General features: G+C 44.1%; 1 protein-coding gene across 1 annotated transcript in view; it reads right to left on the bottom strand.

The window, feature by feature from the left end:
* Positions 1 to 214: 214 nt before the first annotated feature.
* Positions 215 to 17,936, bottom strand: part of acbd3 (acyl-Coenzyme A binding domain containing 3) — a 45,587-nt gene continuing 27,865 nt past the window's right edge. The window contains exons 4-8 of the mRNA XM_060848561.1: positions 14,346 to 14,504; positions 13,014 to 13,188; positions 9,053 to 9,212; positions 5,301 to 5,585; positions 215 to 3,108 (exon numbers count right to left, since the gene is read on the bottom strand). Of these exons, the coding sequence (XP_060704544.1) occupies positions 2,897 to 3,108; positions 5,301 to 5,585; positions 9,053 to 9,212; positions 13,014 to 13,188; positions 14,346 to 14,504 (991 nt within the window). The 3' untranslated portion in view covers positions 215 to 2,896. The remainder of the gene's footprint in view (positions 3,109 to 5,300; positions 5,586 to 9,052; positions 9,213 to 13,013; positions 13,189 to 14,345; positions 14,505 to 17,936) is intronic.

Genomic DNA, 17,936 nt, shown 5'->3' with positions numbered 1-17,936 from the left:
CTGGTCGCCATCCAGAACAGAGAAAAATCGATGCAGTGGTGATGCGCCTAACCTCAAGCCAATGACAAAACCCACAAAAGAAAAGCATTTTATTTACTAAGAAAGGGAAGGAAAGTAAAAAGTACAGATAAACATAAGTTTAATAGAGATTAAATAGATTATTGAAAGAAACTGTTTCCAAAATTGCACAGGTTATTAAAAAAAGCCACAGCAATAAAATCTTTCCAAGTTTAATATTCTGGAAACTTCTGTCAGACTAACAGCTCAGAACATCAGGCCACATTTCCAACAACATACCTTGCTAAATGAGAGGCCATTACATTTCGGTTTCACTGAAAATCAGACTAATTCAAACCATATATAAAACAGTTGGTGGTGCCTGTAATTAGGAAAACAGCAGTAAATACAATCCACAAAAAGGAAATGGGGGGGGGGGGGGGAGAAAGCATTATATACAAGTGTTAATGAAACAATTATTTATACGGGGGGGGGGGGGGGAGAAACAAAACAAAAGCACTTGCAGAAACAACTGCGATCTCTGAACTGTGCAGGTCGCAGCTGTACTGGTACAACAGAATCGCACTCTGAGAAATGAAAGAAGTGATTTCAAAAGGAAATCTGAAACTATTCTTAATTAAGATGCTTTGGTGACAACAAGGTCCTCTAGGTACAAGCTGCAACCCCTGATCAGCTGAATAAAACAGGGAAGCGAGTATGTTAAATTATATATCGGAAAGTCTAACTTCGACTGGGCCTCCCTATCTAACTTCCACTAATCGATGCAAACTTTGTACATTTCAGAAAAAAAGTGCACAGGCCGCAATCTTCCACCTTAGAACCCAAAACTCGCATTCAATCGGCCAATCTCAGGAATTTAGAAGCTCACCATCATCTCCACAGGGAGAAAGGATCAGTAAAGTGGACAATACCATGGGAGATCCATCAAGGTTATATGCATTTCTTATCAATATAATGTGTAACCCTCATTAAACCCAGAGATAAACAGCTTTGTTGAAAAATAAAAATTACAAAAGGCAAATCCTTATAGAGAGGAGAGAAAGCAAGAGCCTTCTTGTGTCACACCGTCAGACACTACACTATTCCCTTCATGTCAATGAGGGAAGCCTGCTCACTATTTCTGTTCTACTGGTTTTAATCCTTCCTCTCAACACAACAATTAATTGTTGGGTGCTCGCACTCTCCCTCTCTCTCTCTGAATGAGCACAACTGCACATAACCGATGAAGGTTGTAAGAAGGAACTGTGGACTAGATACTCTGTGCCAGGAGGGGTTTGGTCAACAACTGGTTAAAGCAAAAGCCAGGTCAAACTGCTCAAGTTCCTGTGCAATGGCCAGCCCACACTCCAGCAACTCACTTGTTAAACTGGATTCAAGTCTCCACCTCACCTCAATGAGGCCAGTCTGATGGGATGCAGCATGATTGTGCCTTGATTCGTTACCAGCTGCTTAACATCATGACAAACTGGTGTACATGAATAAAAACCCTTACCTGCACAGTCTAGACAGACTGGCAGCAGAATAATGAAGCACAAAGGACACCACAGGAAAGCTCACCCTGCTCTCACCTAACAAACCAGGAGCTGGGAATCACTGGGCAGCGAGGAGGACCTCAAACACCTCTGAGCTCAGCTCCAAACACCGAGGGAAACAACTTCCCCATTACTGTGGCCAAGATCAAGTAACTTAGTACAGCAGAAAACGCAGCTGCTCAGTGTCATAGCTATTACGTGGCATGGAATGGATTTCGGTCAGGGATATTTGGGATGGGGATTTAAAAAGGGATGTTTCCGAGACTGTGAAGTCAATTTTCAAACAAAAATAAAACCCCAGCAAAACATGGCTATGTACAGCCACAGTATCCCACCAGTCTGCCATTGGCCATTATCTTCTCTCCTCTAGAACGAGGCATTCGCTGAAGAGCTCAGGTAAATGGCTCTGGGGTCTCAAGAGGCACTTTCAATGCAGGAAGGAGGTCTCCAAGGAAACCCAGCTTGTTAACATCGAGGAAAGGCTGCTGTACAGAGGAACCCTAAGAGGCCCCAAGTATTCCTCCTACTGTGTGGGACAACACATTATCTGGACTGAACAGGATAGACTAAGGAGGTAAACTAAGACAATGTTTTTAACCAAGGGGGACTTTTCAAATCCTGAGTGCATCAAAGCTTTTCCATATAATTGAAACTAAAAAAAAATTAAAGGTTGGATGACTGGACTCACAAGTCCCACCCCTGTTTAGGCAGAATGAACAGAGGGCCAAATATTGTCTGAGAAACAAGATGACTGATGAGATGCTTTGGGCACAAGGGCAGTCATGCACAAACCATTACCTCACCTTTCCCTACTCAATCGCAGATTTTCACACCATGCAACTAGCAGCCTGACCACACCTCGTGGTAAATGCCAGCCCCAGTTCTAGTGACCAGCGATTCATTTTACGAAGCAAACCCAACTGAGACTTCGGAACACCAGGGTTCAGCAAAACAGGCAAAGCTGCTTTTACATTTCCTGGGGATAACTACACAGTGGTATTTATAGGGGCAAACCGACAAGGTGATTTCTATGCATCCAGCCAAGCATTTCTTAAACTACCCTCTGCTTTTAGACTCTATAGACTATAGAGGCTTGCATTAACCACTCCTCATGATGCAACATACAAATGGTTATCAGTGCCAGCAACAATTGAGTATAGCAATGACTCTGAAGAAGGCTAATGAAACCAATACCTGGCAGTGAGTTTCATTACTGCAGTAGAAGATCCTTCACCCAATTTATTATATAGAACGATTTAGATAATTATTTCAATGCACAATGTGCAAATTGAAGTTTACAAAATAAAACAAAAAGAAGCGAGAGCCAAGCGTGGGCTAGCTTGGTTTTATCTGGTGTAATAAACTCTGTAATAAACAGATTTTGACCTCCAGAGTGAATAGGAATTGTCGAATTTCAGGAGGTAGACCCCTCTGCCTGGGTACTGATGGGACCCAGCATACACCTCTTCATGGCAATCTCGTCTGTAGACCGGTACCACCTCATCTACCTGAACTTTGCTGGCCTCCTTCTTGGTTTTCTCTACTTCATTGGGACTATCTGCAAGAAACAATGCAAGACACAGTGTCAAAATTTACAAATACATCCTTTTTTATATCAAGAAACAGTCAAGATTTGTGTCCGAAGATGCTAACCTCACTGACTTACCTTTGCGATTTGGGGAAATGAGTGGGATCTCCCTGCTCCCATAACAGAGGCAGAGTCAGTCATTTCACGTGCTGGGTTCTACAGTACAATAGTTGGGGATTGGGGCATGGATGAAAGGCAAAATGTGCGAGTTTTTTTTATGGTCTATCGCACCCACTTCCTCTCCCAGTGTCATGTCTCCCAAAAGCTGAAATGGCGGCCCATATTCAAAAGAAAAATCTCAGTACCACTCCAGACAACTTCATGTTATCCCAAAGGGCTTAAGAAGCAATGAACAATTTCAAAATGTTGTCGCTGTTCTAACAATGGAAATCTAGCCATTATTTTGTCCACAGCAAGCTCTCACTACAATAACGACCTGAATATGTGCTTTTAGGAGTTGGCGGAGGCATTAAATATTGGCTAGGACTCTGGCATAATTCCCCTCTCTTCTTCAAAAATAGTGCCAGGAGATATTTTAGTTTCATCTGAGGGGACAGAAATGCTCTTTGTTTTAATATCTCACCTGAAAGTACCGCACCAGAGTGCCAGCCGACATTGTAAGCTCAGTTTTCTGGGACATAACTTCTGACTTGGGGATAAAATAGCTCAGTGGTTCTAGCTAGAAGAGCAATGCAGAAGCTTGGATGAACAAGCCTCAGTTGAGTTCAAAAGCCAACACAGTGACTAGATTGTTTATGCCCAGTAATAAATGTTGGTTTCACAGTGACACCCACATCTTATGAAAGAGAAAGAAAACAAAACGCCAAAAATCAGTAGCCGCTGAGCACCTGCTGCTAGGTAACTAGGAGTAGCAAACAAACTTCCAGACAAGAGGAACAATGCTTGTAAATGCAGCCTGCAAGAAAATTTCCATTCAACACCGTACTTAAAGTGAGGCAGCAGCTTAGCTTCAATATAATGGAGTTCAGAGTTCTATTCAGTTATATTGGGATAAGATGCTCTGCAGTTCTATTCTCTGAGTATGAATGATAGGTGCAGGACCATTCAGATCGGGTCTCCTCTGAACTATTTTTGTCTGACATTTGCCTGTATTGTCTAAATGTCTTTCACACTGAACGTTTAGTATTCCAGTCCTGTCGTTCATCGGCCCAGGCAGTAAATACTAAGCAGGAGTTGCAACTAAACCGTTCTGATATTCATTCTGGATCTGAAGAGTTTTGATTCAGGGCCACACAATCACTGCTGAAATTCCAGTGCACTATTAGGGATGTAACACACTAGCAAGGATGCTCCTCATCTCGGGTGGAATGTTAAATACAGGTACCACCTATTTTTACAGGCCACCACTAAAGATCAAATTGGAGCAGTCTGTGTCTAGCTGACTTTGTTCCTACAGCCAACAGCGAAGGAAGACCAACACGGCAGTGAGACTGATTGTCACACAACTCCCCCACTCCCACATGGTCATACAATCACTGCATTTCAAAACTATTTCACAAAGGACTATTGGATATTCCTGCCAAGCCCAATATGATGCAACCTCTCAATGCACCTGGGTCTCAGTCTGAGGCGCAGCTTGCTAATATAGGGCCATGGAGGTTTCTGGTAAGTTAGATGGCAGTGCCATGACAGATTGGCATCTTCCTGCACCATGTCTCCAATGCAGCAGGGTTCAGTCAGTTGGTGGGTGCAGTGCAGTATCAAACTGAGCTGTGCAAACAAGGCAAGAGCAGCCTTGTGGTATATGTGCAGGCACTTTGTACAACAGCTCGCCTGAACAACGTGCACAATGTGACAATTCCTCAGGATGCAGGAAGGTCCCAGGGTGGAGCGAACCAGTCAGCCAGACCAGATGCTGTAATCAGTCTCAGTGTCCCTGGGCTAGGAAGATAGGAGACAAAAGACACCAGAAAACAGTGGGACTTCTCGCTCCTGAGGAGGGTACCCAATGACCCCAGGCATTCACTTGTGCCTCGTTTGAGCATCGTAACAACGTAGGGACGCCTGAAATGAGGAACACAACACAACTTCCATATTCGATGAAAGTACCAAAAGAAGTAACAAGCAGCTAAACATTCCCTTGATTCCTCACAGCCTCCCCTGCCTTCCCCCCAACAAAGCAGAGGTTGTGATTACAATACCTTCATCATCGTCGTCATCATCACTGGACTCACTGACATGCACGCTCACTGTGGTATTGGGAGAATCTGTCCATTCGAAGCAGACACCAAAGCCTATGTCATAATTGTCTGTAGCAAATTCCCAGAAGAGGTAAGAGCCCTCTTCGTGAGTAGGCACCCGCACGGTAACCACCTCCCCCCTGCCCACCGTGATGACAGAGTCCGCATCCTGCCGGATCTTCTCCTTGAAGTCTTTGATTTGTGGTCGGGTCCACATGGAGGGAGCTGCTATGACTGCAGCTGTGTCTGCAGGGAGACAGAAACAAGAACTGAATTGCTAAGTCAAAAAGAAAAACTAGACAGAGAAGAGGCGGCTAACTGACACCAGAATCAGATCTCCAACTCTGGCCTTTGGTGTTCTCCCAATATTAACTGCTCCAGCTCTGGGTCTAAAGTTCTGGGTATCCTCCTCTCCTCAAATCTCCAAAGCCAAGTTTACCGGTCACTTGTTCCAGAAACTAATTGGTTCAGTGCTAACTATGTGGATAACTGAGAAGCACACGGGACGTTCGGCTGTTGCAATGGTGCGAAACAAGTGGAAGTTATTTCATTACCTTCTACATAACGAGATTTTCTCTCCATTTTAAACATGTATGGACACGTCACTTGCCAGGGTTGAACAGGCAAACTGCCCATACCAACCCAGCCACTCAACTCTGGGGATGGACCAAACCAGTGCAAGGTGAGAAAACAATGAATTGGAAAGAAAATTCACGTCAACATTCCCAAAGAGGCAATTATTGTCTTAGCAACCAGTTTAGCAAGTTTGGTTGCAATGAGTGCTGTTGGCCTAAGAACCAGGCTGTGGTTCAAGCAGAGGCCACAACATTTTGGGTAATCAATGAATAAATTTTTAAAACACACAGCAAGGGTCAGAAAGAGAAAACAAGGGTCTGTTTTAGATCACTTGTGCAAAGTACTGACTCAGACACAATGAGCTGCATGTTCTCCTGGTGCTGTTAAACCTGTCTGCAATAGAGGCAGAGTGACAGGAGGCAGGTTCAATGTCTGAGCTGTGTTGAAAAAGCTCATTTTCACTGGGTGGTACCAAGGGTGTCATTTGAGGCGGGTAGAGGGATATTTGGATACACTCATGCAGAGTGTAGTTTGGGGAGGGTGTTCATTTCCCATACTCATGGAAATCACCATGGAGGCCCCATCGGAGTGCAATCCCCCTCAGGTTAAACTCTCATCTGTTGTCTCTCTCTTTCTAATTGGGGGCAGCCTATGGCCACTTTACACTTCCATGTCACTCCTTCCACACTACCTCATCTTCCCTGGCCTTTTACAGACAACCTGGAAGCTTTTGTTCAACTCCCTTCTCCCAACTGGGCAGCACAGTGGCACAGTGGTTAGCACTGCTGCCTCACAGCACCAGAGACCCAGGTTCAATTCCCGCCTCAGGCGACTGTGTGGAGTTTGCACATTCTCCACATGACTGTGTGGGTTTCCTCTGGGTGCTCCGGTTTCCTCCCACAATCCAAAAATGTGCAGGTCAGGTGAATTGAATTCAATTCAGGTGAATTGGCCATGCTAAATTGCCCGTAGTGTCAGGTGAAGGGTAAATGTAGGAGTATGGGTCTGGCCTGTTTCCACACTAAGTAATCTAATCTAAATCTAACTATCACATCCCTTTCCACAACCTCTACGCAAAAAGATCTTTCTTTGCATACAAACAGCTACACAAACAACTTGCTGTAGCTATTCATTCTCAGATGCACTAATGCAATTATATCTGAAATGGTTATATGATCATTGCAAAAGTCAGTTTTAAATTCAGATCCAGTTGTTAATGGAATCTAAAATACAGAGAATTGGAATGAAGGTATTTGTGATGTTCTACATGACCCTGTATGGAAGTAATTGACTCTAGAGACGAACACCTCCAAACCAGGATGATGCGAAATAACCATTTCAGGCCCAGTAACATCAAAAAGCAAATGCTTAAGATTTCCACTGAGTATATCTCACGCATAAGCCCGAAATGTCGATTTTCCTGCTCCTTGGATGCTGCCTGAACTGCTGCACTTTTCCAGCAACATATCTTTCAGCTCTGATCTCCAGCATCTGCAGTCCTCACTATCTCCTGCGTATATCTGATGCCAACAATTTGTAAGCAGCATGCACAACCCGAAATGTATCACAGAGGTTGGCCCATGGGCAATGGGAAGCATGCTGGGAATTCAAATAAACGGGTTGTGCAAATAGAAACACATTAACTGGATGCTGTTTAGTACTTTCCCTTTCTGCACTTAGCAACCCTTGGTGTTCTAATTCTAAGCATGTATGGGTGAAGAACAAATCCCAGCCTGTGCGTGTGGAAGCAGGAGTAGGCCATTAACCATTCAAGCCTGTTTTGCCACTCAAAGATATCATGGCTGATCTGCAGCCTAACTCCCTATACCTGCCTTTGGCCATATCCCTTAATACTTGAACAAAAATGCATTTATTGCAGATTTAAAACTAACATCTGGTCCAGCATCCACTGAGTGCGTTCCAAGCACCTACCATCCTGTGTGTTGAAGTGCTTCCCAAAACCTCCCCTGAACAGTCTGGCCCTAATTCTCAGACTGTGCCTCCTAAATCTAGGATCCCTAACCAATGGCAATAATTTACCTACCCTGTCTTTTCCTGTTAATTTCTTTAAAGACTTGAATCAGATCATGTGCGGAACCAGAAAATAGCATTCCACCTTGTATGTGTCGTGACAGTTGTGTCTGATGTATTCCTCTTCATGACAATCCCACCTGGATGCTGGCAAACCATTTGTGACTGGGACAAGGAATAAGCTCGAGACCATAGGAGCAGGAACAGGCCATTCAGCCCGTGAAGTCAGCCCTAACACTCAACGAGGTCATGGCTGATCTGATAATCTTCCATTCGTCTTTCCTGCCCTTTCCCCAAAACCCTCGACTCCCTTATTGATTAAAAACCTGTCTCTCTCAGCCTTGAATACACTTAACAACCCAGCCCAGATAGCCCTCTGCAGTAACGGATCCCACAGATTCCCCCACTCTCTGGGAGAAGAAATTCCTCATCTATCTTCAATGGATGATCCCCTTATGGGATGGTGAGTCTTTGGAATATTACGTCTGGGCCTGAGTCATTAGTCCAGCAACATCCCGACCCCCTTTGCTCCCAGCCACCAGACTGTTACAGATTACCAACTTCCCTGATGAGAACTTTAACTCTCTTAAGCCAACATTATGCTTTTACTTCCTAACCCCTTTTTTTTAAAAAAGCAGCCTTTATCTGCATGCTCAAACTCAACATCCTCCTTTCTGGAATGAAAGCTCCAATAATACATAGTATGTGAACTGGAACTTGGCAAATATAGAGCAGGGCTGCTTTTTATCGGAAATCCACATTCTCATCGTCCTCTACACAATATCACGCAAGCTTACTATTAAAGACATCTTCCAGATATTGGCTGATATCCAGAAGGGTTGGAGGAGAGGGAAGCGTAGGTCACTGAACTTGGGGCAACTTCTAATACTTTGGTTCTATAACCATCACCTTATTAAACAAGCAGGGCTTCACAACAGATACCTTTGGCAATCTAGTCATACTTTGGTACTGCACAGTTCCAACATAACTATGTGATCAAGGAATGTGGATTGAACGTAAAAGCAAATTCCAGTCTTTAGGGGACATTTGTTGGGGAGGTAGAGGTGGAAAAGAACACAGGCTGGTTAATAAATCCAGATTTCTACCTTTTGGTCCATTTTCCAATATTTCTTCTGAAGATTCTGGCTCTGGCTTTTCTTCTGAAAGCTCTGTATGTGAAGTTGTCTGTCCATTCACTGTTGGTACCTCTCCTACCCCTATGTGGGTTGTTGATACTATCGGCTCCTGCTGTTTCTGTAGCGTCGCCTGTAGGAACCAGAGATACCCAAACACAGCATAAGCTTCGGTACAAATATTTATTGTACAGATCCTACAACATAACAGATGCATATTAAGATTCTTGATGGGAGTCGCTTTCATTAGTCAACAGTAGAACAGCATTTTTTTGCACCTATTATACTAAAAGTTACACTGAGGTGTGGCTGCTAAGACAAGAGATATCCTTTGGTGTGCTGCTCACATGGACACTGTTCACACAAGCTTTTGCAATCGGTTTAACCTGTGTATTTAATAGCACAGTTGTGACATACAGCAACAAAAGTACTGGGGCTGTGTATAGGTGGTGACAGCACATGATGAGAAGCATATGGTTGCACTGACAAAGGCACCAAGTACAAAGATAAGACAGATTGTGAACATTTTTAATATCTGGAGAAGTATAATGCGACAACTGCATTCAGATTTGGTCGCTACACCTAATAAGAAATGAGAATACTTGAGGGGGTACAGAGAAGATCTGAAAGAATTATTGCAGTGAGGGGGGATTTTAGGTTTAGTTTGGACAAGCGGGGCTTTTCTCCTTTGCAGCAGAAGAAATGGAGGGGGGATCTGACAGAGGGACGCAAGGTTATGATTCTCTCAGAGGGGTCGAAGTCCATGGAACGCTTTGCCAAAAAAATGTCTTGTGTATATTTAAGGCTGAGGCAGGTATGGGAATCAATGATTGCGGGGAAATCCCAGCAAAGTGGATAGGAGGAATGTCGGGATCAGCCATGATCCTATTGAATGGTGGAGCAGGCTTGAGGGGCTGAACTAAATACTCCGGTTCCTATTTCTTGTGGTCTATGATAGAATTAAGGTGAACAAAGAAAATTTGTTCCCGTTTATTGATGGTACAAAAACTAGACGGCACAAATTTAAGATCCTGGGCAGAAAATGTGGGCTTGGAAGGGAAAGTGATAAAGAACTGTTTTACTCTAGGAGAATCATAATCTTGTGTCCCTCTGTCAAATCCTCCCTCATTCCTTTTGCTGCAAAGGAGAACAACCCTGCTTCTCCAAACTAAAAACTTGTACGTAAAATCCCACCTCCCGGTTTTCCTCAGTGAGTAGTGATGACCTGGAGCCTACTATCCATACGGGTGGTGGGAGTGGGGCTGACCAATGATTTCAAAAGGAAATTGGATGGTCACTTGAGGGGAAAAAAACCTGCAGGACCACGGGGCAACTTTAGGAGATGGAATGGATATTTATAATTTTTTTTAAAATTGCAAACTCACTAAGACACTGTTTTGCATGTCTCACTTCAGGAAAAAAATGTACTTTCTGGTCAAAGACAGGGCCAGAGATAATGGCCAAGGAGAATTTAGACAAGGTCCAGCAGAAGTTAATGGATGGCACAATTTTTTTTAAAGTCACTAGTGGTACATGGGTGCTGCTGGCTGACTAGCCTTGCCTGGTCCTTATTGCCCTTGAGAAGTTCATGGTGATCTTGTTGAACCACTGCAGTCCATGTGTTGTACATAAACCTGCAATACTCTTAGGGAGAGAATTTCCGATTTTGACCCAGCAACAGTGGAGGAACGGCAATATGTTTCCAAGTCAGAATGGCTAAGTGGTTCAGAGGGGAACTTGCAAGTGGTGGTGTTCCCATGTAACTGCTACCCTTGTCCTTCTAGACTGAAGTGGTCGTTTGTTTGGAAGGTGCTGCCCATGGTTATTTGGTGAGTTTCTACACTGCATCGTGTAGATGGGTACACAATGCTGCAACTCAACATTGGTGGTGGAAGGATTTGATCTGAGCGGAATAAACACAAGTTGAGGATGACCAAAATAATGGACACCTTGGGTAGCTGACCTCTGGTTAGTGGCCAGATAGGACCAAGCAAACAATTGATGTAGGTTAAACTACCAGCTCCAGGTAACAAGGATGTTGACAGACAGGTCATGTTTTTCCATTCTATGTTTAACCACAATACTCAACCATACTTGAAAAATACCGTCAAGCTCAATTCCCTTTATTTGGGGGATATATGACTCGTAAACCTTAATCTTAACTACAGACAGACATGGACCCAATGGCCCGTGTTCAATGTAATGATTATAGGGGCAATCACAGCTAATCTGACCATTGCTCAACGATACAGGTATGCCAGTAATTAGAGCTTTTTGAGATGGATTGGGGCACGAATGCTGCTTGGCCTTTCCCCTCCAATCTAAGGCACTGAGCTTAAATATAATGGGACAAAGAACTTGAACATGGATTGGGGCAGCCACTATGGTTTATACAGTTCAACTGTCGAGTCTTCATCTGCTGGGAAATCAACATGCCTCGGCCAATTTGCTGATTCAACTAATTGGGGTGGGTCACGGATCACCCTCCATCTTCTCAAGTCCAGACAACCCCTCACCAATCCAATGTTGGTGAATGTCAGAAATGAACAGCAATAAAACTTACACAATCTGCACACACCCACAGGACCTCAGGTGGGGCAGGAATGCTTGGGAAAGAATCGTAGTACTCAATAAACCTTACACCCAAACGCACTAATTTACATGAAGCCATATCCCAAACCCTCCCTCTCCAGGAACTTGCCCAGCTGAAACACAGACATTTTTTTTTGTTTATTTACATGTCCTTCCCGAGTAACATCCCACAATTTTAGCTTTGCTTCCCCTTGCATAGGATTGTTCCAAATAGAGTGATTCAACGTAAAGGCATTTAATTAAGGGGAGTTTTGATCAAGTATACAAGATGATGCCCGGTTTTGATACGGCAGACAAGGAAAGAATTTGCTGATGGTAGGAGGAGTAAAAAGTGAGGTCTGCAGATGCTGGAAATCAGAGCTGAAAATGTGTTGCTGGTTAAAGCACAGCAGGTTAGGCAGCATCCAAGGAACAGGAAATTCGACGTTTTGGGCCAGAGCCCTTCATCAGGAATGAGGAGAGGGTGCAAGGCAGGCTAAGATAAAAGGTAGGGAGGAGGGACTTGGGGGAGGGGCGATAGAGGTGGGATAGGTGGAAGGAGGTCAAGGTGAGGGTGATAGGCCGGAGTGGGGTGGGGGCGGAGAGGTCAGGAAGAGGATTGCAGGTTAGGAGGGTGGTGCTGAGTTTAAGGGAATCGACTGAGACAAGGTGGGGGGAGGGGAAATGAGGAAACTGGAGAAATCCGAGTTCATCCCTTGTGGCTGGAGGGTTCCCAGGCGGAAGATGAGGCGCTCTTCCTCCAACCGTCGTGTTGTTATGTTCTGGCGATGGAGGAGTCCAAGGACCTGCATGTCTTTGGTGGAGTGCTATAGATTGCAGAATTACAGTTTTGGTAAGGGGTGGAAGGGATACATGCAGCGAGTAGCAATGACCTGGAACTCATTGCCTACTGGGATGGTGGAAGCAGAGACCATCAATCATTTCAAAAGGAAATTCGGTGGACATGCAAAGGAAATAAACTTGTTGGGAAATGCAAACAGAGCAGGGCGAATGGGAATGGCCTGGGCAGCCAGAATGCACAAAAAGCCTCCTTCTGTGATGCAATGTCTCTACAACGGAGTTGATTTTGGTCCTCTCTGGGCCAGGAATTTTCATTTGACTCCCTAAATTTAACTTGCTCAAGAACTTTAAATCAGTCAATTGGCAACAGCAGAGTTACACAGTCAGTCTGTGATATTTGCAGTCCATTCTGCACAATTAAAGTCTATAAGTTCTGGAACATTCTGAATTCACGCAGCAGCAACAGGCAGAGGATAAGCTACTGAATTTGAATTGAAAAAACAGAAGCTTCATTCATAGACAACTTATCCTGTTGACTGGCCACTGGCATAACCATCCTTACCTGCTGCTGTGCCAGCTGCACCTGATACAACTGCTGCATGTACTGTTGATAGTGTTGCTCTTGAAGCTGGCGAATTAGGAGTTGCTGCTGCTCAAAATTGCCAGGGTACTGCTGGGCTGCATACTGTTGGAACTGCACTGCAGTCTGTGCATTTAAGGCAGCCATGATCTGTTGCCTGAAATCGAAGGTTCAGAGAGGGAAAAAAAAAATCAAGTTTAAGTTCCTCACATTTACACAAGGCACTGATATTTCAGAAGCTCTTCTTGCTCCTCGCCAATAGTCTGACAGGTAAGTGCTCCTTTCAAAACTCCACAGCCAAGTGCCAGGTTCAAGCATGGTGGCCTAGAGGTCCCAGCAGGGAGCTTAGAACGGAGAGCCTTTCCAATTTTAGCAAGGCAGCTGTAAGGGAACCGCTGATATTGGTGTCTGCACCACCAGACAAGCAAGGGAATAAATCAGCCTGGGCTCCTAAGCAACCCTCGATCCGACTGGAAGGTGCTGTATACACATTGAAAATCTAACATTAAGATTGAGCTCATGAAGAATGGTCATGTTGAAGGCATGCAAGGACCATGGTGTCTGCAGAATTGGAACCGATCACCTGCTAGCATCATCTGACAGAGCAATTTGTGGTGACATTTCATCCTGGTGCTACTCATGTTCACTACTTGGTAAATCAAGCAAAAACACTCTTGGGACAACTGATATTCATTTCCATAATGCACCACAGACATGACGACTACCTGTTGGGATCAGGAGGTAAGAATGATAAATATTAATGCCTTAAAAGTTGGCTAACCATTCAGAACACTGCGCAATTAATTTAATTTTGAACCTGGAGGGCAAACATAGCCATCATTCTGCGATGGCAATCTTCCTGAAACAGCAATGAGTCAGTCACTTGACCCTTTGTGCCCTGGTGGTAGCTGTGGAAAGCTGTCAGCCAAGATATCAGCAGAGGTCCCAGCCTTTATTCAAAAAGTGCAATTCAGAAAATGGCTTCATGGATCAAACACACCTCAGCTTAATATTCATTCTAAGGGAATGCACCTTTGCTAATGCAGCACTCTATACTTCCATTACAGTCTAATCACAGGAAGAATTGAAGAATTAGGAATATGATCAGTCTACACAATACTTAAGACTGGGATGAAGCTGCAATAAAATAATGACAGATTGTCAACTGTAATTCCACTTACCATCTCCTAGTGTCTTAAAAGTATAACCTGCTTACCCACAAAGCTACTAACAGAATCAAAGTGTGATTATTAAGCAATAACATTTTAATAGTAATGGTATATAAAGCATGTGAACTACAGACTAACAACTTACTTTTGTTGTTCCATTCGAAGCCGTTCCTCCTCCAACCTTCTCCTCTCCTCCTCTTCCCGCCTCCTTTTCTCTTCCTCCTCTTGTCGCCTTCTCTCTTCCTCCTGCCGCAAACGCTCTCGCTCTTCCTCTTCCCTCCGTCGCCTCTCCTCCTCTTCTCTCCTGCACCATAAAATAACATGCAATATTCTGCAAAACAAAGCAGCCTTGGCACAAGTCGATGCCTGGGCATATTCAGTAATGCACACCAACATGCACAGACGTGGGCACTGCTTGATCAGATTCCAGATTAAAACAAATTAGTCCTGCATTTAAATTCCTTCAACTTGAAACAGAGGCTGCTGAATGACAGAATCGAGTAAATAGAAGGGAACAGTAGGGCTACGACCTCAAACCAGAGGCAACTAATGATGCAACTTGGAAGTTTACCACTCAGGGAACTGTTCCTCGACCTACCAGACCAGTGTAGATTACTTGCAAGTCAACCCTGAAATCCTGTGCTGTCACAGTTCTCATCCTGTGCTTCAAACTCCTGTCCAATTTACCCTTAAAGGGGTCAAGACTTTTGCTTCAACCACAAGATGTATGAGAAAAAGGGAAGGTGATGGCTAGTGGCATCATCACTAGATTATTAATCCAGAGATCTGGTAATTTTCTAGGGACCTGGGTTCAAATCCCACCATGGCAGATGGCAAAATTTATACTCAATAATAATCTAGACATAAGAGTTTAATGATGACCATGAAACTATTGTTGATTGTTGGGAAAAAAAAATCTGGTTGACCAATGCCCTTTTGGGAAGGAAATATGCCAACCTTATCTGCTCTGGCCTACAAGTAACTCCAGACCCACAATATGTTCGACTCTTAACTGTCCACTGGGCCCCACATCTAGTCCTGAAGAAGAGTTATACCCAAAACATTGACTTCCACCTCCTGATGTTGCCTGGCTTACTGTGTTCTTCCAGCCTCCCGTTTTGTCTACTTTGGATTCCAGTGTCTGCAGTTTTTTTTTGTCTCTAGACAATTGTTGGTCCAGCCAGTGATGCCTCCGTCCCAGGATGGAATAAAAATATAGGAAAATACAAAGTCCTTTCACCTCCTTCAGCTTGTTTTGCAATCAATTTTAACATGGATACTCTGCATCCCAACCCATCATCCAACCTCTTTCTCGATCAGAGGAAACAGTTTCACTTTACCTATTCAATCATTTTACTTATCTTCTGTGCTCAACTGAATACGAACTGTTTACGTTAATTGATTTAATCCTGGTAAACCTGTACAACATGGCCAATAATCTTTGAGGGGCGTAAGGTCCACAGATGAACATTGGTGAAACAAAGCTGCAACAACTTAGATGTGATCTATATGGACTTCAGAAAGAGTCTCTCTTCCTTCCTCCTCCCTCCGCCCCCCTTTCGGAGTGCTGCTTCTTCCTCCACACAACCACCTGATGAAGGAGCAGTGCTCTGAAAGCTAATGCTTCCAATTAAAACTGTTGGACTATAACCTGGTGTTGTGAGATTTTTAAAAATGGATAAGGTGAATAGACCAGGACTTTTTCTGGAATGAGTGAGTCCAAAACTAGAGGACATAGCTTAAGGTGAGAGGAGCAAGATTTCAAAGGGATCGAAGGGGCAACGTTCTCACGCAGAGGGTGGTATGTGTATGGAATGAGCTGCCAGAGGAAGTGGTGGAGGCAGGCACAATTACAACACGTAAAAGGCATTTGGATGGATAGGAATAGGAACAGTTTAGAGGACCAAATGCTGGCAAATGGGACTAGATTTATATGATATCTGGGTGCCACGGAAGGAGTTGGACCAAAGGGTCCGTTTCCACACTACATATCTTTATGATTGACTGTATAACTTGCAGTCCTTTGTATTTCAAATGCCTTGAGATCATGATCAATATTGAGCATATTTCATTAGTTTTGTAGCTGCCCACAAGCTTTTAATGATTTCAGTACTTGGATCCTGAAATGTTTGTACTCGTCTAGTTTTGAGCTTGTTACCATTTACACTGTGATCTGCAGCCAGGTATAACGCGCGTAAGACTCAAAGTTTCCCCTAAACCCATTCCCCACACCCAGTGGTTATTTTAAATTGATGACCTCTATCCCAGGCTACACAGTCCTGCTGCTCAGATACTGCCTGAACTGCTGTGCTTTTCCAGCACCACTCGACCCCAGAATCTGGTTTCCAGCTCTGCAGTCGTTGTTTATTAGCAGAACCTTGATTAAATTATCTCCACTGCACTGGAAATAGATCAAGTTGCAAGTCATTTTCTCAGTATCTCAGGATGTGGGCACTGATACCAGGGCTGTCACTGTCATGCCCACCCCTAGTTGCCATGAACACAATGCAGTAGTTTGCTCGGCTACTTCCATCAACACGTTGCCCTGGGAACAGGATTTACGCACCATGTTATGGACAGCAACCTTCCTTCTTCAAATTACAAGGTGAAACAAGCTGGCCTTTTATGATCATCTCTGTTCACTTTTTACTGATACCCTTTTAAAAAAATTCTGGATTTTTTTCTCCCCTATCATGAAAAGGATGACAGCTCATTCTGAGGAAAATTCATTAAGTTGCAGAATGACCAGTTATTGAATTTATTGTCACGTGTACGAAGGCACAGTGAAAAGCTTTGTCTTGCGAGCAATACCGCCAGGTCACAGAGTTAAGTGGTATAGATAAGTAAACAGCAGCAAAAACAAAAACTCAGGTACAGGCGAATGTTAAGAGTTTGAGTCCATTCAGTATTCTAACAACAGTAGGGTAGAAATGGTTTCAAAACCGGCTGCGTGTGTTCAGGCTTCTGAACCTTCTCCCCGATGGTAGAGGTTATAGAAAATCATTGCCAGAGTGGGATGGATCCTTGAGAATACTGGCGGCCTTTCCTTGACAGTGGGCTTGGTAGACGGATTCTATAGATGGGAGGTTGGTCTTTGTGAATGTCCAGGCAGAGTTCACCACTCTCTGTAACCGTATCTGATCTTGAATGGTATAGTTGCCATACTAGGTAGTGATACATCCAGACAGAATGCTGCCAATGGCACACCTATAAAAGTTGGCACGGGTATTTGCTGTCATGCCAAATTTTCTCAGCTGCCTGAGGAAGAAGAGACGTTGTTGGACCTTTGTAACCAGTGCATCCACATGAAGAGTCCAAGAAAGCTTGCTGTTGATGGCCACTCCCAGGAGCTTGACACTCTCCATTCCTCCCACCTCTGTGCTGTTAATGTGTAGGGGGGCATGAGTAATATCCCGCTGAAAGCCAATAATAGGTTCCTTGGTTTTGCCAGCATTGAGAGCTAGGTTGTTCTCAGTACACCATTTTTCCAGGACTTCCACCTCCCATCTGTAGTCTGTTTCATCGCCATCTGAGATTCGACCAACTATGGTGGTGTCATCAGCAAACTTGCAATTGGCATTAGTCTGGTATTTGGCGACGCAGTCATGGGTATACAGTGGGTACAGTAGGGGGCTGAGTACACACCCCTGGGGGCTCCAGTGTTGAGTGTTAGTGAGGATGAAATATTGTCCCCAATCTTCACCAATTGTGGCCCGTGGGTCAGGAAACTGAGGAT

Source organism: Hemiscyllium ocellatum, chromosome 3 (genome assembly GCF_020745735.1).
Source record: "Hemiscyllium ocellatum isolate sHemOce1 chromosome 3, sHemOce1.pat.X.cur, whole genome shotgun sequence".
Taxonomy (NCBI): domain Eukaryota; kingdom Metazoa; phylum Chordata; class Chondrichthyes; order Orectolobiformes; family Hemiscylliidae; genus Hemiscyllium; species Hemiscyllium ocellatum.
Note: the sequence above shows the minus strand (reverse complement) of the source record. Positions and strands in the feature narration are given on the sequence as shown.